Source organism: Poromitra crassiceps, assembly GCF_964638095.1.
Source record: "Poromitra crassiceps genome assembly, chromosome: 14".
Taxonomy (NCBI): domain Eukaryota; kingdom Metazoa; phylum Chordata; class Actinopteri; order Beryciformes; family Melamphaidae; genus Poromitra; species Poromitra crassiceps.
The window spans coordinates 1,064,301-1,088,230 of record NC_139633.1 but is presented as its reverse complement, the minus strand read 5'-3'; the positions used below and the strand labels follow the sequence as shown (position 1 = coordinate 1,088,230).

At 44.4% G+C, this 23,930-nt stretch overlaps 2 protein-coding genes across 2 annotated transcripts in view; one reads left to right on the top strand and one right to left on the bottom strand.

Moving 5' to 3' along the window:
- ehbp1 (EH domain binding protein 1) overlaps positions 1 to 23,930 on the bottom strand; it is a gene marked incomplete at its 3' end in the record, with an annotated part of 171,447 nt that overhangs the window by 129,457 nt on the left and 18,060 nt on the right. Inside the window, exons 3-4 of the mRNA XM_083651190.1 lie at positions 4,595 to 4,652; positions 3,556 to 3,651 (exon numbers count right to left, since the gene is read on the bottom strand). Coding sequence (XP_083507316.1) covers positions 3,556 to 3,651; positions 4,595 to 4,652 — 154 coding nt within the window. The remainder of the gene's footprint in view (positions 1 to 3,555; positions 3,652 to 4,594; positions 4,653 to 23,930) is intronic.
- LOC310788788 (uncharacterized protein) lies at positions 18,262 to 20,196 on the top strand. The gene is made up of 4 exons (XM_083650362.1): positions 18,262 to 18,364; positions 18,520 to 18,625; positions 18,850 to 18,946; positions 19,339 to 20,196. Exons 1-4 carry the CDS (start codon positions 18,271 to 18,273, stop codon positions 19,792 to 19,794), a joined length of 753 nt encoding a protein of 250 aa, XP_083506488.1. The 5' UTR covers positions 18,262 to 18,270; the 3' UTR covers positions 19,795 to 20,196.

The following is a 23,930-nucleotide window of genomic DNA, read 5'->3' as shown; positions in this document are numbered from 1 at the left end:
CAACTTACCTACAGGAATGAAAACATGGCTGGCATTCAATGTGTTAAAAGGTTTATTATGTACTGTATGTTGAACTGTTATTTCTTTATGATTTGTATCAGAAATGAAGTCTGGCTGAAAAAAGAAGACACAATAAAACTGTATTGTGCAGTAGGAGGTCCACCCACCAAACCCCATGTTGGCACCAACCTGTCCTGCTCAAGTGTCCTTGAGCAAGGCACACTGGAGGCACAAATGAGAGTTTCCAACTTCCATGAGTGTAAGTTGGAAATCCCCATTACTGTTTTGCTTGCACCTGTGTTTACCCTGCCTTTTTGACACAAAATGGTCCCCAAAGGTATCACAAGTATCACATTGTTGTTATACACTACAACTCCCAGCTCTCATTGTCCTTGTATCTTTTGATGGGAGGTTAGGTATTAGGGCTGCACGATATTGGAAAAAACTGACATTGCAATATTTTTTTATTCTGCGATATATATTGCGATATGAAAAAAAACAGGAATTTTCACCAAAAGTCTTAAATAGGTCTATCAAGCCTTGCCTGTTTAAGAAGATGGCCTAGTGGGTAACGTGCACGGTTGACATAGTAGGAAGTGAGTGTGTTTTTAGCCGCAGCCAGGGTGAGTTGCAGGATCCTAAGTGAGTAAAGGTACTATAGTTAGTAGGAAAAGAGCTTAGAACGTCACAGAGAGGGCATGCATTACTGTATGTTATGAGTTAATTTGCCTTACTTGACATTGCACGCTCTGCGATGTGACTATTGCGCATGTGCACATTGCGATGACGATGCTGAAACGATATATTGTGCAGCCCTATTAGGTATACAAAGCAAAATTATTTCTATATTTCACTATATATTTATGTTTTATGTGTGATTTCGCATTTTGCACAGGAAAAAAAATACCTTTATTGTTGATTTAGCAGTATTAACTACCTGATGTTTAATTGTGCATACACTGCCTCCTTATGTATGGATGTAGGCTAGGATAAGATAAAGCTACTAAGAGCAACACACAGCAGAGGGAATGCATTGAAGGCAGAGGCTCTGGTTAAGACAGTGAGCTGTGTAACAGGACACTGAGAGCCAGGCTAGTCTGTCAGCACAGAGGCCCAGCGTGTTTAAGTACCTGTGTCAGTGTCTCTCTCTCTCATTTACACAAATACACTTCCACTGACTGTCAGTGTCTCTCTCACTCACACACACACACACACTGACTGTCAATGTCTCTCTCTCACTCATTCACACTCACACACACACACACACACACACTGACTGTCAGTGTCTCTCTCTCACTCATTCACACACACACACACACACACACACACACACACACACACACACACACAGACTGTCAGTGTCTCTCTCTCACTCATTCACACACACACACACACACACACACACACACTGACTGTCAGTGTCTCTCTCTCACTCATTCACACACACACACACACACACACACACTGACTGTCAGTGTCTCTCTCTCACTCATTCACACACACACACACACACACACACACACTGACTGTCAGTGTCTCTCTCTCACTCATTCACACACACACACACACACACACACACACTGACTGTCAGTGTCTCTCTCTCACTCATTCACACACACACACACACACACACACAGACTGTCAGTGTCTCTCTCTCACTCATTCACACACACACACACACACACACACACACACACACACACAGACTGTCAGTGTCTCTCTCTCACTCATTCACACACACACACACACACACACACACACACACACACACACTGACTGTCAGTGTCTCTCTCTCACTCATTCACACACACACACACACACACACACACACACACACACACACACACACACACACACACTGACTGTCAGTGTCTCTCTCTCACTCACTCATTCACACACACACACACACACACACACACACACACACACACACACACACACACACACACACTGACTGTCAGTGTCTCTCTCTCACTCATTCACACACACACTTCCACTGACCACATCCATTCCCTCACTGCTAATCCTCAAAAATATATGCCTTGCCTTACCCTTTTTCAACCTGACTGTGGGTAAACTGTACTGTTGCATCATGGGTAAACTGTACTGTTGCATCATGGGTAAACTGTACTGTTGCATCATGGGCCATGATGGTTTCTGATAATTATAGGCAAAAAAACACAAAGCATCTTTAACACGTTCACTGCCGTGGACGAAATATCTCGTCAAGCAGAAACCAACGGTTGACTGCCGTGGACGAGATATCTCGTCCAAAAAAAAAAAATTTTTTTTTTGACGGTGGGACGTCGATCCACCCCTTTTACATCTCCTATAAAAATATGGGAGGTATTGAATGTGTATAATCTATTTTACCGACCCACTAAGTGGCGACAGTGCTCTCCAGACGAGAGAAAGCCAAGCAAAGACAGCAGCGTGAGGAAGCCATTCTCATGAAAATGGATTGGCGAAAACGCTTTCGCTTTCGCGCTGGGAGCTGGCGGTGGGGGATTGCAAATTTGCATAATAGATTATGGGTGCAACACACTTTGAAACACGCAGCATAAATAAGACCAGAATCGCAAAAGCTTCATCAAAGCTCTCAACCGAAACCCCAAGAAACGAGCAAGCCCATCCAGACTCGCCCGACGAGGGGCAGCCAGGCAGCACAGACAGCAACTCGCTTGTCACACACCCGCTGCAGCCACGGAGGAAGGAGGAGAACACACACGGAGGGAGGAGTTTGAAGGAGAGGGGGGTTTCCTGCTGTTATGGAGGAAATTACTGTTCAAAACTATTGTTTAGATGTCTGACGTCTTACTGATGCCAAAAATAAATGGTTAAAGTGACTGTTCTATCGAATCTCACAAAAAGCCATTTATCTCAGCTTAAATTTTCAGACGCTGAAACCATGCTGTATTCAACTACTAATGCCTACATAACTACTAACTCTACAAACTAACTCTTTTAGACAGAGAAAGCACACATTCTATTAGTTCTTTTGAGATATTTTGTGTTCACAAAATACTAGCAGAAAATAATCCTCTGCTCTTGAAAGATGAGCCAGAATCCTCAAAAAAAAACTTGGCAGAAGCTACCTACAGTAAAAAAAAAAACTGGTGGCAGTGAATGTGTTAAATTGTAACCGTAAGAGTGACATTAATGTTGATGTTCTCTGCAACCCTGGCCTACCTATTGTATTGCATTGTATTGTACTGTATTGTATTGCATTTATTTCTGTCAATTAAAATAAAGGATAAAACCATCAAAAGAAAAAAGAAAACAAAATACAGTACATAGAGAAAGAGTCATGAGTCAGGGACAGCCCAGACGTCAGAAGATGATTTTCAGGGGCCAGAGGATTCTTTATGTGGTCAGAAAACACACTAAAAGCCTTTTGTGTTGTGAAATAATCCAGGCAGCCTCGGAGCTTCTTCCACTCATTGTTTCTGGAGGTCACTATGGAGAAACAGTGGTCTATCAGCAGCCCTGGCCTAGCTTCAACAGAGCCAGCCAGGCCTGTGTCAATGCTGTTTAAACAGCCCCCGCCCGGCCTACCTTAAAGAGCGTTACGGTGATCTCAATGTTCTCCGGCACGGGCCACACCACCACTCCTCGGTACGGGTTCTTGATGCCAGGCTGCCAGCTGTGGGACTGCAGGACAGAGGCACACAGCGGGACAAAACTAGTCAGACAGGTCGGCCATGAGTGGTCAGGCTAGTAGCAATAGTAGAAGAAGTTGTAGTTGTAGTAATAGTGGTAGAAATACTAGCAGTGGTAGTTGTAGCAGTAGTTTTGTTAATTTATTTATTTATTTACTTATTTAGTTGATAGGGACAGAACACTTTACTGAACATCAGTACCAGATGTAAACATGCTAGAGTTAGCAAAAATGCTAATGTACACCCGGGGCGTCCGGGTAGTGTAGCGTAGATTCCCTGCCTACCAACACGAGGGTCGCAGGTTCGCGCCCCCGTGTTACCTCCGGCCTGGTCGGGCGTCCATACAGCCACGATTGGCTGGTGTCTGCGGGTGGGATGCCGGATTAGGGGTATGTGTCCTGGTCGCTGCACTAGCGCCTCCTCTGGTCGGTTGGGGCACCTGTTTGGGGCGGAAGGGAACTGGTGGGAATAGCGTGATCCTCCCACGTGCTACGTCCTGCCGGTGAAGCTCCCCGCTGTCAGGTGAAAAGTAGCGGCTGGCAACGGCGCATGTGTCGGAGGAAGCATGGTGCTAGTCTACGCTCTCCCCAAATCGGCAGAGGGTGGAGCAGCGACCGGTGCAGCAGGGGGAAATTGGCCAAGTACAATTGGGGAGAAAATGGGGATGAAGGGGGGGGGTTAAAAGTAGTTTGCACTGTAGTGATTGTAGTAGTAGTAGTCTTTATTTCTGTAAAATAACTAGTGTTTTTTCCCTCTCTCAATGTCTTTCCAAGTACAGTGAACACAAATCTGACATGTATTCTGCACTAGTACAGTCTAGCTCAGTACAACTTGGCCTGTAAGTGAGAAAAGCCTTTTGTTTTCTTGTTTCTTTATTATAAACTTGATTGATACGATTGTATTGCGTTTAGCAATGCAACTTCATCAATACTAACCTTGGAAGATTTCCGCCGACTCCTGCGTGTCCAAACCACCACCAGTTTGTCTGGTTGCCTGTGAGGGAGGACAGAAAGAGAGGGATGAGTGAGGAGGACAGGATTCATCTATCTACCTGTCTTTAGGACCATCTATCTACCTGTCTTTAGGACCATCTATCTACCTGTCTTTAGGACCATCTATCCACCTGTCTTTAGGACCATCTATCTACATGTCTTTCTCTACCTGTCCTGCTGACCTGTCTTTCAGCTCTCTACCTGTCTTTCTGCCCATCTATCTACATGTCTTTCTCTACCTGTCTTTCTGCTCTCTACCTGTCTTTCTGCCCATCTATCTACCTGTCTTTCTCTACCTGTCTTTCTGCTCTCTACATGTCTTTCTGCCCATCTATCTACATGTCTTTCTCTACCTGTCTTGCTGACCTGTCTTTCAGCTCTCTACCTGTCTTTCTGCCCATCTATCTACATGTCTTTCTCTACCTGTCTTTCTGCTCTCTACCTGTCTTTCTGCCCATCTATCTACCTGTCTTTCTCTACCTGTCTTTCTGCTCTCTACATGTCTTTCTGCCCATCTATCTACATGTCTTTCTCTACCTGTCTTGCTGACCTGTCTTTCAGCTCTCTACCTGTCTTTCTGACCATCTATCTACATGTCTTTCTCTACCTGTCCTGCTGACCTGTCTTTCAGCTCTCTACCTGTCTTTCTGCCCATCTATCTACCGTACATGTCTTTCTCTACCTGTCTTTCTGCTCTCTACCTGTCTTTCTGCCCATCTATCTACCTGTCTTTCTCTACCTGTCTTTCTGCTCTCTACCTGTCTTTCTGCCCATCTATCTACATGTCTTTCTCTACCTGTCTTTCTGCTCTCTACCTGTCTTTCTGCCCATCTATCTACCTGTCTTTCTCTACCTGTCTTTCTGCTCTCTACCTGTCTTTCTGCCCATCTATCTACATGTCTTTCTCTACCTGTCTTTCTGCTCTCTACCTGTCTTTCTGACCATCTATCTACATGTCTTTCTCTACCTGTCTTTCTGCTCTCTACCTGTCTTTCTGCCCATCTATCTACATGTCTTTCTCTACCTGTCCTGCTGACCTGTCTTTCAGGTCTCTACCTGTCTTTCTGACCATCTATCTACATGTCTTTCTCTACCTGTCTTTCTGCTCTCTACATGTCTTTCTGCCCATCTATCTACATGTCTTTCTCTACCTGTCCTGCTGACCTGTCTTTCTGCCCATCTATCTACCTGTCTTTCTGACCATCTATCTACATGTCTTTCTCTACCTGTCTTTCTGCTCTCTACATGTCTTTCTGACCATCTATCTACATGTCTTTCTCTACCTGTCTTTCTGCTCTCTACATGTCTTTCTGCCCATCTATCTACCTGTCTTTCTCTACCTGTCCTGCTGACCTGTCTTTCTGCTCTCTACCTGTCTTTCTGACCATCTCTAGTCTCTACCTGTGTTTCTGACGATCTCTCTACCTGTTCAACTGTCAGAGGTAGTATCTAATACCTGAGCTTTTACACTCCTGATTAGCCTACTGGTCTACACATACACATGTGCACATACACACACACACACACACACACACAAGATGAATAAATCATGAGATACTGCCACGCCCTGGCCTCATCTCTGTGGACTGAAGCGTCACAACACACACACGCACGCGCACACACACACACACACACACACACACACACACACACACAGCACAAAGGAGACAGAGAGGTACAACAACCCAAACCAGCGCCAGTCTAACATCATCCTGCAACATCAAACGTAGGGGTGGGAATCACCAGATGCCCACGATACAATACTGAAACGATACTTGAGTCACGATACGATACGATACACAGACACAGTGTGACCTAGAGAGAAGAGCAAAACACAGTGACATGAACAAGACAGAAGTCTCCCATGAGAAGTGAGCACAGGCAGAGCTGACACACAGTCAGGGCTGTTGAGAGAGATTAGCTAACTGCAGCAAGACGCTCACACATAGGCTCTCGCTACACGGATCTGTGTGTGTGTGTGTGTGTGTGTGTGTGTGTGTGTGTGTGTGTGTGTGTGTGTGTGTGTGTCTGTGTGTGTGTGTGTGTGTGTGTGTCTGTGTGTGAGATCAGATAGAGATGGGTATGTGGGTGATTGGGAACACGAGAGAAAGATGAGACTTGACTTTTAAGGTTCTTTGGTAAAATATCTCCCACTAAGGGGCCAAGGCAGAAATGACATAACGCTTCAACTCACCAAGCTATGTGGAGAGTTCAGCTGTCCCATCGCCTAAACATTGTTTCAGAGACTTGAGAATATCATTTTGGGGCAAACACAGACATCCAGCTACTTTAAGATAGAGCTAACTGGCTAGCAAAGCTACCACGCTGTTAAGCTTTGTTCACACCGAGATATTTATTTTTCTCCCTGTCGCTCGATTCAACCCTTTGGAATCGCTCTGTCGCTGTGTTTAAATCGGTCGTCAACAGAATTGTTGAAGAATTGACGGACATCTGGCTAACGTTAGACAGAATGAAAACGCAATGTCATGATGTTTGTCCACTACGAGCCACCGTAGTTTACAAACTAAGCCTATCAGCGTGCTCCTAACGCGAGCTACATACCGGTAGTACAGACTTCACTTCATGTCAGCTGTCAGCCTGTCAATGCGGTTTGTTGCCACAAAATAAACCAGCGGTTTGTTCCAAGCCAGTGTGATCCTTGACTCGCTCTCACACGGCAGCCAATCAGTGTTGAGCAGCAAGCGACTTTTGCCAACATAATTTTGCTCGAGTTGGGATATTTCATCTCGGGCGACGAGCAAATTTTCTCCCTATCGCTCTGTCTCTGTCGCTCGGACGCCCAGCGATTTTTCTCCCGGGCGAATATACGCTCAATCACTCGTTTGCATTGACTTTGTATGTAAACTCGATGCCAGCGAAAAAGTTGAATAGGTCGGTGTGAACGCAGCTTTAGCATGAAGCACAGACTTGAGCCAGTTGATGGAGATGTAGGCAGCTGTCATCAAAACAGATCTCAGTAGATCTCAAATCCTACAGCTGTGCCTTGTGTTCCTGACAGCTGTGCCTTGTGTTCCTAACAGCTGTGCCTTGTGTTCCTAACAGCTGTGTCTTGTGTTCCTAACAGCTGTGCCTTGTGTTCCTAACAGCTGTGTCTTGTGTTCCTGACAGCTGTGCCTTGTGTTCCTAACAGCTGTGCCTTGTGTTCCTAACAGCTGTGTCTTGTGTTCCTAACAGCTGTGTCTTGTGTTCCTAACAGCTGTGCCTTGTGTTCCTAACAGCTGTGTCTTGTGTTCCTAACAGCTGTGCCTTGTGTTCCTAACAGCTGTGTCTTGTGTTCCTAACAGCTGTGTCTTGTGTTCCTAACAGCTGTGCCTTGTGTTCCTAACAGCTGTGTCTTGTGTTCCTAACAGCTGTGTCTTGTGTTCCTAACAGCTGTGTCTTGTGTTCCTAACAGCTGTGTCTTGTGTTCCTAACAGCTGTGTCTTGTGTTCCTAACAGCTGTGTCTTGTGTTCCTAACAGATGTGCCTTGTGTTCCTAACAGCTGTGCCTTGTGTTCCTAACAGATGTGCCTTGTGTTCCTGACAGATGTGCCTTGTGTTCCTAACAGCTGTGCCTTGTGTTCCTAACAGCTGTGTCTTGTGTTCCTAACAGCTGTGTCTTGTGTTCCTAACAGCTGTGTCTTGTGTTCCTAACAGCTGTGTCTTGTGTTCCTAACAGCTGTGCCTTGTGTTCCTAACAGCTGTGCCTTGTGTTCCTGGGCAACACGATGGCAGACTGAGGTAGACAATCCCTACCAGCTTCAGCGTGGCGCTCTTCTGTAGCTGATCCTGACCTAACTGACCTGACCTAACTGCTCCCGACGAGCAGTTAGCGCCTTGCATGGCTGCAGACGCTGTCGGTGTGTGAATGGGTGAATGTGAGGTATTCATGTAAAAGCGCTTTGGGTAGTCGATAGACTATATAAAATGCGCTCTATAAATACAGTCCATTTACCATTTACCTCCCCGCATCTCCATTCACTCCAATGGACCAGTTTTTTACTCTCAAGAGTTCCAGGAAGTAAGGTTCTGGATTAAGCAGCACTGTAGTGTGTGTGTGCGTGTGCGTGTGCCTGTGCATATGTGTGTGTACGTGTATGTATGTATGTGTATTAGGGGTGCCGCAAAATAATCGATTAATCGATTAGTCGTCGACACACTCACTAGTCGGAGTGAAAATTACTAATCGACAATTATTTTACTATTTTATTTTTAGCGTCTTTCACCGTCAGTCATCCATGCGCTAGTAGAATTCCCAGGGTCACTGAAGGCAACTGCCCCTCCGCCCCCCTCCCCGCACACGGAGGACAGGAGTTGAGAAGTACACAAAGGAGGAGCAACAATGGCCACGCGACAGAAAACTAGCAAAGTTTGGCAATACTTTGATGAAGAAAGAGACAACAAGGTTGTGTGTCGGCTAGGGCTGTGCCGATTCACTTATCTCCCGATTCGATACTATCACGATACTTGGGTGCCGATTCGATATATATTGCGATTCTTAAGTATTGCGATTCTACGATTATTGCGATTCGATATTACGATTTATTGCGATTTTTGTTTCTTTTTTTCTTTTCTTTTTTTCAGTTTGTTTGCTTTTTACACTAGATTAGAACATGGGAAAAGTTGAATCATACACTAGAGACTGTATATTATATATCATGAGTAGGGCTGGGCGATATAGTTAAAAACAGGGGCGGACTGGGATCATAATTCAGGCCGGGCATTAGATACCAAGCAGGCCAGGCCGATATGGGCCGACGTTTGAAGCCCAAAGATGCACCCACTTTAACCCTGAAGTGTAATTATTACTTCAGACTAACTAATAAAGTAATAAAACCACTAGTAAACCAGTAGGCGGCGCCTGGCCTGCTGTTCAGTGAGTGGCCTGACTGCGGGCACAAAAAAAAAAAAAAAAAAAAAAAAAAAAATTTTTTTTTTTTTTTTTTTTGCTTTTGCGATTATCGATTCTGGAATAAAAGATCGATTCAAAAAATCGTGACATTAAAAATCGCGATACTTAGGTGAATCGATTTTTTTCTCCCACCCCTAGTGTCGGCTATGTTCTCTCAAGCTTGCATATAACCACTCTACCACTGCAATGAGGACCCACCTTCAGAACAAGCATCTCGACGTAAACTTGCGTGGAGGAGATGATGCGGATACTAGCAGGCAGACCAGTATCACAGCTTTTACTGCAGAACCCCGCAGACGATGTGACCCTCGCCGGTCCGAAACGATCACACAACTCCTCGCTGAGATGACTGCCCGCGATATGCTACCACTGTGCTTTGTCGAGGGCGAAGGCTTTCGCAAGTTGATGAACTTTGTCGAGCCCGCATACACCGTGCCGGGGCGCACCTTGATAACATCCAGAGTGGAGGTGAGCCATGGCAAAATGACTGAGTACATTAAACAGCAGTTAGAGGAGGCACAGTGTGTGGCAATAACGTCAGACATCTGGACGTCCATTGCAACAGAAGCATACGTGACAATAACCTGTCATTTCATCAACGATGGCAAGGCAAGGCAGGGAAACATATTTTGTTTTAAATTGTGTTTTATTTTGTTTTAAATATTTTCTAAAACATGCTGTTCAATAAAACAGAGAGCCTCTGGGAAACCAAACACTGACTCCTGTCTCTCCTCATTTAACTGTTTAAAACACATCTGGTGGTGTGTTGGATTACAACAGCAGCATTTAAGTTAATGGCTTGGGAATTGTCTTCAACTTTTGGCTAAATGGCTCCTAAATACATGTAATAATTGCATGTTGAATGTTTTGACATAGATTAAATTATGGTCAATTTAGATGGCGTCCTGATTATTATTATTATTAATTTTTTTTTTTTTTTTTTGCTTATAGACTAATCGACTAATCGTCTTCAGAATTTAAGGGTAATCGACAGGAAAACTAATCGATAAAGGCATCCCTAATGTGTATGTATATGTATGTGTGTGTGTGTGTGTGTGTGTGTGTGTGTGTGTGTGTGTGTGTGTGCGTGTGTGTGTGTGTGTGTGTGTGCGTGTGTGTGTGTGTGTGTGTGTGTTCGTGCACATGCAATCACTGCAAGCTTTACAGTGGGTTTATGTATGTGTGGCCTCTTACGTCAAAGACTCTTGAGGAACAACAGTGAAGCAAGCCATTCAAGGAGAAGAATGGTGTGTGTGTGTGTGTGTGTGTGTGTGTGTGTGTGTGTGTGTGTGTGTGTGTGTGTGTGTGTGTGTGTGTGTGTGTGTAGCAGAGAGAGCGAGACAGAGAAGACAGAATAGAGAGGGAGAGAGAGAACAAGAAGGTGACGGGGAAGATGCGAGAGAGAGAAACAAGGAGGGAAGGAGAGAGAAGGGGTGAGAGAGAAAAGAAAGGAGAGGAGAGAGAGAGAGAGAGAGAGAGAGAGAGAGAGAGAGAGAGAGAGAGAGAGAGAGAGAGAGAGATAGCCAACAATTGCAGCATAGAGGAGAAGGCCTCACATAGAGAAGCTATTGTCCCACAGCACAGAGCCTATGTCATATCACAGAGAGAGTGTGCACACACACACACAATATCACCCTCTGGCCTTTCTTCTCTGCAATACACACTGTGCTATGAGAAGAATGCTAACCATTCCCTCACAGTCTGACTGACTTCTGTATCTCATGTCTCTCTCTCTCTCTCTCTCTCTCTCTCTCTCTCTCTCGCACACACACGCACACACACATACGTGCACAGAGTAGACACACGCACACGCACAGTCACACACACAGTCACACACACAGTCACACACACACACACACACACACTCACACAGTTGTGTCTTTTCAGCTTGGACCCCAGGGCTGCATGTTTCTTCTAGATGCAACAGGAATCACTGAGGCATCAGGGAGGAATGCCACACCAGAGGGAACAAATGTGTTGAAAGAGGGCTTGAACTCAGGACGTGTGTGTGTGTGTGTGTGTGTGTGTGTGTGTGTGTGTGTGTGTGTTTTCTTATTTATACACGTACATGTGAGTATAGGCTGGCCTGCAGAAACCCTTCACATGCTGAAAATGTGACATCTTCATTTTTTGATATTTCCATAAATGAGAAACTCTCTCCTATAGATCACTTTCTGAATCACTTAGATTAGATCAGTGGTTCTCAAATCTTTTCACATGACCCCTAAACTGACAAAGATTAGACCACGGACCCCCATTTGATAATAAGATTGATGCTTTAGATATTTATTACAGAAGGTGTATAAAACCCTTGACCAAAATATCATTGTGTTTGTGTTACTAATGAATGGAATTATAGCGAAAATCATTTACCCCCCTTTTGGCTGGGGACCCCCTGGAACCCCCTCAAGGACCCCTGGGGGTCCCCGGACCCCCATTTGAGAACCAGTGGATTAGATAGCTCTCTCAGATCAAAAGTCATGAGTATGTGTCTAAAAGTAAAAGGTGAGAAAAATGGCTTTAAACATTCCACAACACTATATTTTCTACAGTGGCATTCCACCAAAACCATACAAATCAATACTTTTCCTTTTGTTTTATGAAAATAATGAGTGACAATAAATATCTTGAAAATCTTTCATCTTGAACCTACTGAAGAATGAACAAGGAATTTCTCAGAGGGAGAAAAAAGAGATGGAAAGATCCATGAAGAAATAAATAGTGGGATAAGAGTGAAAGTAAATGGTAAATGGTAAATGGCCTGCATTTATATAGCGCTTTTATCCAAAGCGCTTTACAATCAGTAGGTACATTCACCCATTCACACACCGATGGCGGCAGGTTACCACGCAGGGTGCTGGCACACCATCAGGAGCAATTTGGGGTTCAGTGTCTTGCCCAAGGACACTTCTACATGCAGACTGGAGGAGCCGGGAATCGAACCACGACCTCTTTCATCCAAAACGATTAGTGACGACCCGCTCTACCTCCTGAGCTACAGCCGACCCTGGAAAGTGGGTCAGCAAGCACAGCAGGGGGCGAGAGGAGAGCACTCCCAGATTGAGACACACCCACACACACACACACACCCACACCCCCACCCCCCCACACACACACACACACACAGACACACACACACACACCCACACACACACAACAATGAGCGAACATGTGGGCGTTCAGTGTCTTGCTCAAGGACACTTCAGCAGGATCATGACAAACGAATAAACGGACAAATCAGAGGCGTTCCCCTCCAGCTACAGGAAGTGTTACAATGCTCATTGATTTGCACAAGCGCCTGCTGCCAGACCAGTTATATCTGCAATTACAGACTCCAGTCCTTTTCCAGCTGGCTCCTTTTAAACCATATCATCATCATTTCCCTTTTTAATGCACAATATTCTCCTGAAGAGGATCGCTGTATTGATATGAGGAGGATTGTAGTCGTGCTGCTGCACACTGCTCAAATGTGTCATAGAGACACTGCGTAATGCGTCATCATTCAGAAGCCACGCCCAAGACGGGGGAAAACACAAACCTCCCCTCCAATCCTGGCGTTCCCCTATGTCACGTGCATGGTTGCGTGTTGCACACAAAGATCGTATATACAGAAGATGAACACTCCAACTTACTTCCTTGACAGCTAAATCCACATTTTCTTCTCGCCAATTCTCAATGGCTTCCTTGTTTTGCTCCGGAGTACAAAAAAACTTTAATTGGCGATTTTTTACATTTGTTGTCTGCGCAGCCCACCACACAACAGCTTTTAGCTATGTTTAATTCAAGGAAAATGACGCTGGTGAATGGGAGTGAATGGACCGATTTCCCCCGTGATGGGCGTGGCCTATTTCTTGCAGTGTCTCTATATGTCATCTTTGAACCTCTCTCACTGCGCGACGCAAGACGAGCGTTTGTGTAGCCACGACCAAAGAATATCTGCACGTTTCTTTCATGTTGGTCATCTTTCGTCTGGGACAGCCCTAAATCACAAAGGCTTAAAACATCAAACTCAAGGACTTTTCCAGGACTTTCCAGGACTTTGCAGGACTTTGCAGGACTTTTCAGGCCCAATTGGCTCAAATTGAAGGAGCCCAACATGGCGTAGTTTGAGACCTGGATCAAGGTTAGCAGGCATACAACAATGAAAAACACAGTGATGGCAGACTACATGCAGACAGTGGAACGTATAGCGTAGGGTTGAGCAAAGAAAAGATATCAAAAGATATATCAATTAAAGCACTTTCAATGACCCATGTCTATTTGGCCATTTTCAAAAACTTTCAAGGCCTTGATTTTTGATTTTATGAATCAATGAACAATAAGACACTCATATAAAGCTTGCTCATCAAAAAATGTGGATGGCTTTTTAATGTGATAATGGAAAACACTTTAGCCCACTTATATTGCGTGTGTGTGTGAGTGTGCGTGTGTGCGTGTGTGTGTGTGTGTGTGTGTGTGCATGTGTGTGCGTGTGTGTGTGTGTGTGTGTGTGTGTGTGTGTGTGTGTGTGTGTGTGTGTGTGTGTGTGTGCGTGCGTGCGTGCGTGCGTGCGTGTGTCCATCCGCCTGCATGGCTGGAAGTGGAGGGTGGGTCAGGATGTTGCGGCTGTGAGCAGGAGGAAGGAACCACTTCACATTTGATAGCGAGGCCTCGGGTCCAGCCTGGTCTGACGCAGGCATACATCCCCTCTTTCTTTCTCTCTTTGGCACAGCAATAACACACATAGCCAAGTGATCAAAAACACTTCAAAAATATGACGCTTAGAAAAAACATCCCACACTGGTGATTTCTGCCATTTCCAAATTCCAAGAGGGAAAGTCGTTTAAATTCAGAGAGTCAACAAAATGATTTACATTTTTAACCCATTTTTAACCCTTAATTACTGCTTCTTGTGCCATATAGAATCCCTCACCAGCAAATCAGATTGCACAATGTTAGTGTAATACCAAGTGCAATACATGGGGACATTATTTCAACATCATTTTGTTTTACAGGGCAAAGCAGGAGAAACATCACATGATAATGTAATGCTTAGGATTGACTTTAGCTTGAATAAACTCACAGATTGTCTCCAACATGCTTCAGTTGTATTATTACCAAAGAGAAAGCTGGTAGGTGGCAGTAGAAAATTAAACAAAAACACAGCCTCTTGCAAGTTGATAAGTGCAGGACTCAGGAGTCATATTTACATTGTTTCCTTAATACAGTTAAAGACTTCACTGTCTGAGGGATCGCCGTTAGACTGTCTGTCTGCTCGAGAGAGAGAGAGAGAGAGAGAGAGAGAGAGTGAGACTGTCTGTCTGCTCGAGAGAGTGAGACTGTCTGTCTGCTCGAGAGAGAGAGAGTGAGACTGTCTGTCTGCTCGAGAGAGAGAGAGAGAGAGAGAGAGAGAGAGAGAGAGAGAGAGAGAGAGAGAGAGAGAGAGAGAGAGAGAGAGAGAGAGAGAGAGAGAGTGAGACTGTCTGTCTGCTCGAGAGAGAGAGAGAGAGAGAGAGAGAGAGAGAGAGAGAGAGAGAGAGAGAGAGAGAGAGAGAGAGAGTGAGACTGTCTGTCTGTCTGCTCGAGAGAGTGAGACTGTCTGTCTGTCTGCTCGAGAGACTTAGACTGTCTGTCTGTCTGCTCGAGAGAGAGAGAGAGAGAGAGAGAGAGAGTGAGACTGTCTGTCTGTCTGCCCGAGAGAGTGAGAGAGAGTGAGACTGTCTGTCTGTCTGCTCGAGAGAGTGAGACTGTCTGTCTGTCTGCTCGAGAGAGTGAGACTGTCTGTCTGTCTGCTCGAGAGAGTGAGACTGTCTGTCTGTCTGCTCGAGAGAGTGAGACTGTCTGTCTGTCTGCTCGAGAGAGTGAGACTGTCTGTCTGTCTGCTCGAGAGAGTGAGACTGTCTGTCTGCTCGAGAGAGTGAGAGAATTGTTCAATTCAAAAATATGTGAATTGTTCCCTGCTGAAGTCTCACCTTTCTGTATTTTCTTATCAGCATATCAATATTATACAAATATGAATATATCATCAGCGTATTGTATCACTGTCACCATACGTGTTCACAAACTGAACAATCACATCCTCGAGGTTTTGCCTGTGTGGCAGCAGGATGTGTGTGTATGTGTAGATTAGGGACAGGACATTAGGAGAAGTGTGTGTGTGTGTGTGTGTGTGTGTGTGTGTGTGTGTGTGTGTGTGTGTGTGTGTTCGCGTGTCACACTGTGCTCTATGGGGTACACTGACAGGCCCTTGACCTCTGATTATAGAACCGCCACCCAGCGTGAGTGTGTGTGTGTGTGTGTGTGTGTGTGTGTGTGTGTGTGTGTGTGTGTGCGCGTGTGTGTGTGCGTGTGTGCGTGTGTGTGTGTGTGTGCGCGTGTGTGTGTGTGTGCGTGTGTGTGTGTGTGTGCGTGTGTGTGTGTGTGTGTGCGCGTGTGCGTGCGTGCGTGCGTGTGTGCGTGTGTGTGTGTGTGTGCGCGTGTGTGTGTGTGTGCGTGTGTGTGTGTGTGTGCGTGTGTGTGTGTGTGTGTGCGCGTGTGCGTGTGGGGCTGGGTCAATGACACAGAGTTAAAGCTGAGAGCACCAACGCCAGACTCAAGTGTCTGGAGTGTGTGAAGCTAAAGCACCACTCTAATCAGCTTGCTGGTGTGTGCCTGGCGTTGTGTGTGTGATGTGCGAGTGTGTGCCTGGCGTTGTGTGTGGCGTGACGTGCGAGTGTGTTTGCACTTGTTTGTGTTTGTAGCGCGGCTGTGCGGCACAGGCCAGTGCTCTCTCTCTATCCCACCATGTTGACATTCTCTAGTTGTCAAATTGTGTTATTTCTAATTTAATTGCCTGCATTCATAAGAAAAGCATGCAGAATATGTGTGCAGTGTGTGTGGCTGTGTATAGTCAGGCTTCTGTTTCTGGGTTCTCATTAGGGGTGTCAAAATTAATCGATTATAGGATGCATCGTGATGCGGACATGCACGATTCTGCATCGATTCACAAATGTCAAAAATCGATTATTTAAAAATAATAATAATAATAATAATCAAATAAAATATAATGGAAGTACATGCAGTTGTTTATTTTAATTATGGATCATAATACAATGCAATTCCAAATGCACTTTTATTTTAAAAGTAGCCACACTGAGAAAAAAGAAAGTGAGAAAAAATAAATCATGTATTGCGGAAAAAAAGTGTTGCATCGATTTAAGATGCATCGAGATGCATCGAGATGCATCGATAATCGTAATCGAATCGAATCGTGAGGCCGGTGAAGCTTCACAGCCCTAGTTCTCATGAAACATTTTAAATGTGCATTTATGTGTGCGCGTGTGTATTAAGCCCAAGCTAAGCTAACCCACTGCACGCTCTCTGTATACACTGCTGCTGACTGTCCTCAAGGTGAAACCGCACTGTCTGCTACCATCACCTCCTGTCACACCAGTATGAGGCAGCGAGGCGGTGGTGAAGTGGTTCAACCGGCCTGTAAACAGAAGGTCACAGGTTTGATCGCTATCGTGTCAAAGTGTTAAGCACGACACTGAACCCTCTACCAGCTGTCGCTCTGTATAAGAGCAGCTAGAGGGACTGTGAGTGTTCTGTCTTTGGCTATATGGGTAGACTTGTCATTCAGATTCAGATTCAGATTCATTTAATAGCCAACAGGAAGTAATCGTAATAGATTGCATATGAGGAATGTGACATAGTGCAAGTATGCAGCATAGTGGTCACATCAATAGTAGAAGACAAACACAATATAGAAAGACAATCACAAAAAACTATGATGTATGATTGCGGGGGGGGGGTCCTGTGTAAGCTCAGGGAGCTTATTTAACCGGTTCAACCGAGCCATTAGTTGCTATCGTTATAGAAAAGTCAAAGGTTGACTCAACAGTCATTGGCTACGTTTACATGGACAGTTTCAATCCTCTTTAACTCAGAATTCGATCCCAATCCTCTTCAAATTTATCTTGTAAACACCTAAAGCAGAATGAAAACGGCCAATTCGATGTGAAGTCAAATTCGATGTAAGGGGGTGGTGTAGTTCGTTTCTCAATGCGATTGAAGTATTTTTCTATACATGTGAACGCTCTTTCCTCTACGATCCTCTCTAACTCACTGCGGTCTTTCTGCGCATGCCCGTTCCAGCTTTCATCGCCCGTTGATGACGCGCATAAACCGCGACAAGATGGCGAATTCTGGTATCATCGGTCTGTTGCTACTGAAGCAGCAGTATGATAACCACTTTTTGCGGCTTATTCTTCGTCTGTTGAGGAGGAACAGGGAGATAGGAAACCGTCGAAGGATTCTAAGAAGGGAGGCAGACGACGTATCATTTGCGAACAGCAGATTGTTGATTCAACGACTGCGTTATCTCAGCCCCATACCGCATCCCAGTCGCAAGGACAGACGGATGTGGATGAAAGTGCGCAGCAAAGACTGGTGGACCCGAGTTGTGTTGACTGAGTTCACAGACGTCGAGTGGAAAGAAAACTTTCGGTTGACCCGCAGATCCTTCATGAACCTCTGTAACCTGGTGCAGGGCTTCATGTCTCCTGCTGAAGCTACCGTCCGTGCACCCATCCCTCTTCATATGCGTGTGGCCATTGTCCTGTACAGGCTTGGTAGTTGTGCCGAGTATCGCCTTGTTGCAAACCAGTTTGGTATTCACAAAGCCACGGTTAAGAAATTCACATACATGTTTTGCAAAGGCATGGTACAAGGAGGACTATTGAAGGACATGGTCAAGATGCCAAACGAAGAGGAGGCACTCGAAATAGCCAGGAGGTTCGAGGCCTCGCATCACATTCCTCAAATATTTGGCCTGATCGATGGTAAGTAGGCTATTCCCCTTTACTTTTTGATGCATCTTATTTCTGCTCATGTGCTTCGCTGTATAGAGTTCTGTTTGAGTCGTCACACACATGCACTTGGTTCTGTAATTTGGGGCCCTGAGTTTGCAATGAAGTTTGTTTGCTTATTTATTTAGGTACACACATTCCAATCCTTGCTCCTTCTGATGGCTACCGAGATTTCGTTAATCGAAAAGGCTGGACTTCCTACGTCCTCCAGGCCGTTGTGGATGACAGATTCATGTAAGTATTTTCTTCATGGGATGTTCATATTCAAAACAGGAAGTTCACTGCGTGTGACGTGTACATATGTTAATATGTTTCAAAGCGATATTCCCAGTTACATGGGCAACTGGAGGAGTTTCTCCATTTACAGATTTTTTTTTTAGTATGCACATCCATTGAAAACGTTCATTTACATCAGAAGAACCTGTCACTTGATGATTGAAATTATTTGTGTCTTATAGTTTCAGGAGCATCAGCTGCAAGATGCCAGGTTGTGCCCATGACTCCATGGTTTTTCAGAACTCCGACCTCTTCCGAAGAGCTCACCTGCTGCCGCAGGTAAGCGTTCAGACACCATAGCTAGTATACATGCATACATACGTGTACCGGATGTGAAATGTGCACGTGCCTGTCCCAGGAGTGTAATGGTAGCGGTGTAGCAGACGAAGTGAAACTTGCCCCTTGATGAGACGCCTTGGCTGGTAGGGCCAAGGAAGATCTTCTTTGGCTCTCTCGGCCAAGGCGCTTACCTCATAAACGAAAGGTTGAGGGTTCAAACCCAACCCTGGGCAAGCCCTTTTACAGGGGTTACACATGCATACTATCATCACATTTTGCACGCCTTGCTTCTCAAAATCATTAAACATGTTCACATTTAGTCTGTATTAAACTTGGGAACCAGAAATTGATTTCACAAAGGTAAAATATATATACTCTATATCTCTTTTCAGGGTATCAGGAACATCGAGGGGGAGGATGTCCAGCTGCAAATAGTAGGCGACCCTGCCTACCCACTCCTGGATTGGCTGATTAAAGGGTACCAGACATCCCCTCACCTGACTCCAGAACAGGAATCCTTCAATGTGTATCTGAGTTCTGTTCGTGTTGGGGTTGAGCAAACGTATGGTCTACTCAAGTCAAGATTTCGTGTTTTGCAAAAGAAGAGTGAATTTCACTACACATTTGCCCCATACATGATCGCTACCTGCTGTGCCCTGCACAACTACTGCCAAAAAGAGAGAGACCAGGGGAATCCCAACTGGCAGGATGAGATCGACCCTCTGCAGTATCCTCAGCCTGTCCAAGCAGCAAACAGGAATCCTCTTGCCAACAGCACCAGGGCAAGGCGGGCACTGACGCTGCATATGGCGCGACACTTCCCTCTCCGCACCGGACACTTTCATTAGCTCAACAAAGAGCTGCCACACCAACCACAGACACATACCACACTAGCTGCCAGCACACTTCTTCAATCAAGCTCTATGGAGATAGTCACCTAGTGAACCTCATTCTGTCTTAGACTCACAGAAAAACAATGAAGTTCTTAGGAATGAACACTTTAGTTCAGCTAGTGCTAAAATATTTGTTGATAACAGATCCTTGAAAAAACACATGAGACTTCACACAGGAGAGAAACAATTTAACTGCTCAGTCTGTGGTAAAGGTTTTAGTCGTAAAGGAATCTTGAAGACACACATGGTAGTCCACACAGGAGAGAAACAATTTAACTGCTCAGTCTGTGGTAAAGGTTTTGGTCATAAATCAAACTTGAAGACACACGTGATAGTGCACACAGGAGACAAACAATTTAGCTGCTCAGTCTGTGGTAAAGGTTTTGGTTATAAAGGAAACTTGAAAAAACACATGAAAATCCACACAGGAGAGTAAACATCTAATTCAGGGTTCCCCTGTTCATGGAAAAGCTGGAAAAGTAATGGGATTTCAAAATATTTTTTTCCAGGCCTGGAAAAGTCGTGTTATTTGTAAAATCCCTGAAAGCTTCGGAAAAGTTATGACATTTTGTTGTGTGTAATGAAATTGTTACAGCAATTTTCCTGTGGATAACCTTCCTTGTAATGTAACATATAATGGCAAATGTATTCTCTGTAGCTGTTAACGTAACGCAGGTCCAATATGTGTCAATTTGAGTGCTTCACAATATTTGTATGGAAAATTCCTGTTTTAGTTCAATGGCTTCCATAATGCAGTGACACAGAAGCACTAAAAACCAATATAAATAGCAGCTGTGTCCTATTTGTATATAGTAATAATTTCTGGTATTGATTCGGAGTCACGCCTTACTTTTTTAATTCAGGATTCACTCTGGTCCTTGAAATCCTCGAAAGTTTGTGAGCCTTAAAAGTTTGTGAAAATAAACATGGGTCATTGAAATTGCTTGAATTGAAAAATGTGTATGATTTATTGAACCATAAATAACACAAAAATACTGCCAGTACAAATTTCAATGCAAATCTCTGAACAAGAATGTTTCTATCAGGCAAGGCACATGAGAAAAACCTGAGTGTTTGGTGGGTGGACATTGGACCATCAACAAAATAGTTCTCAAAACGATAGCTGTCAGACCCTAGTAAAGTGGCAGTAAAATATGTCACACTACTGCACATTTCACATTTGTTACAGTAGCACACACATAAAACATGTTCAACTCAGAGCTTGTGTAACTAATGAGCTTCAATAATAACACTTGAAATAATAATTATGATTCATTCAACAACCATTAAAGACATTACAAATTAGTGCAAATCTCTAATACTGGTACATTCGGAGACAAAAAAAACGTTTTCTATAAAGAGTAAACAAGAGTATATTTGGAGAAATGTTTTTTCTGTGAAACAAGGCAGTGTAAACAAGAGTATTTGGTGGGCAAACATTGGAACATAAACAGCAATAGTTCTCAAAACGAACATATTGTTTTTCTCAGCCCTGAGTAAAGTGCCAGTAAAAAAAGTAAACGTAAAACAGGAATCAAGTGCAACTTCCAAGTGAAAGCAAGTTTTTTATACCAGACAACTGCCAGTCCACTGATAGTAAACAACCTATACACCTTTGAAACAAAACAGCATACAAATGACCTCGGTTTTATTCTCACTATCTCAATCCCATCCGTCTATCCATCCATCCATCTATCTGTCTATCCATCCATCCATCCATCTGTCTGTCTATCTATCCATCCATCTGTCTATCTATCCATCCATCCATCTATCTGTCTATCTATCCATCTGTCTGTCTGTCTATCCATCTATCCATCCATCTATCTGTCTGTCTATCTATCTATCCATCCATCTATCTGTCTATCTATCTATCCATCCATCCATCTATCTGTCTGTCTGTCTATCTATCCATCTGTCTGTCTGTCTATCCATCCATCCATCCATCTGTCTGTCTATCTATCCATCCATCTATCTGTCTGTCTGTCTGTCTGTCTATCCATCCATCTATATCTATCTATCCATCCATCCATCTGTCTGTCTATCTATCTATCCATCTATCTATCTATCTATCCATCATCCATCTATCTATCTGTCTGTCTATCCATCTATATCTATCTATCCATCCATCCATCTATCTGTCTGTCTGTATCTATCTAGTGTATCTATCTATCTATCTATCTATCTATCTATCTATCTATCTATCTGTCTGTCTGTCTGTCTGTCTGTCTGTCTATCTATCTATCTGTCTGTCTGTCTGTCTATCTATCTGTCTGTCTATCCATCCATCCATCTATCTATCTATCTATCTATCTATCTAACTATCTATCTATCTATCTATCTATCTATCTACACATAAAGCATGCCCAACTCAACTTGAGGCCTACTCAAAAAACTAGGTTACCTATAACTAAACTAGGATGGAGGTGAACCGATATCCTCCAAATCTTCAAAAAAAGAGTACTCAGACTCGGCTTGCGGGTTCTCATTCTGTCGCTCAGCATTTGGGGGCTCTGAATGTGGGTATTGGCGCTGGTATGGTTGCTGTGTGGGGACAGTTTGAAATTGGGAGTGTTGTTGATATTGCTGGTGTGGAATGTGTGGATACGTGTGATGTGCGAATTGGGGAGGGGGACCAGGGTGTGCGGGAAGTGGTTTTGGGATAAGACGGTCCATCATCATCATCATTAGACGCTCAGTGGACCTTGCATTGGCGTCGATACTTGCCACCAGATTCCCCTCTTGTTGTTGTTGTTGAGCTTGGCGCCTCTGCTCTTGCTGCTCTCTGCGCTGTTGTTGCTCCTCGAGCCATCGGTGTTCTCTCTCCTGCATCTCCTCCACCAGCGTTTTCTGGTCCTCTGACCAGCCTCGCAGAGCCTTCTCGTATCCAGATGTGGCTTTGGCCATCTTCTTTCCTGTACAAAAAGTTTGTTTCCTCAGTTAGCAGATGTTGTGAGCATGTATTCGAAATAACATGCCTATACTTTGGGACATAGTTCTGTCAATTTGGGCCCAGAGTCTGCAACGAAGATCGTATTTATTATATTAGTTTTAAACTTACGCTTTGTTCCTGTGGGCTGAGCACATGGGGCATCACCACCATCGTCATCTTCGGTGAAGACACCAGGTCTACGAGCTGCCTGAGTCGAACCACCAGCCTGGTGGTCAGTGGAGGAACCAGGTGTAGCTGGCTGCTGGATTGACTCAGAGCTGTCGTCTTCCTCTGAAATACAATGAATGGAGAATTGTAAATCATACTATACTATTATTATTTACTATACTATTGTGTAGCTGACAACCTGCAGGCTACAGTAGTATTAGGGAGGTTGTTGTTGTAGTAGTAGCCTATTCCCTTTTTCACGAAGGTCTAAGTAGTAACGTTTAATAGTGGGACTAGTAGCAGTAGTAATAACTTAGCTAGCTAGCTATCTAGCTAGCACACCACGTAGCTGTGTAAAAGGCTAACCTGATATGCTGTTGTCGTTCGTCTCAACTGATTCTGTCTCGAACCCGAAGTCGACTCCATGCACGTCTGCTGTAGCCATTGGCCGTCCTCCCAGCACGCGGTCCATTTCATCGAAAAATTGGAATTCAGAGGGATCCGAGCCGCTCTTGCTGTTCTGGGCTTTCGCCTTGTTGTACTCCTGCTTCAGGGTCTTCCAGCGGTTGTGTACTTGTTTAGAGTCCCTATCAAAACCTCCTTCTACCATTTTTTCGGACACAGTTTGGTAGATTTCTGTGTTTCGATACTTCCGCCCATCCAGCCGTAGCATGATGTTGAACTCTTCTAAAGTCGTAATCAAATAAATAGTTTCTGCTCGGGTCCATCTCTTGCTTTTCGCCATGTTGTCATCTTGTCGCGGTTTATGTACGTCGTCATCCTCGCGCGCGTCATCAACGGGCGATAAGCCGGAACGGGCATGCGCAGAAAGACCGCAGTGAGTTAAGAGAGGATTGAGATTGGATACTATTTTCTCATGTAAACTCGCAGGAAATAACGATCAATGCGAATGATTTGATTCGAATGATTTCATTTCGAATTAAAAGGCCTCATGTAACCGTAGCCACTGAGCAGTTGTAGCTACTGTGTCTCT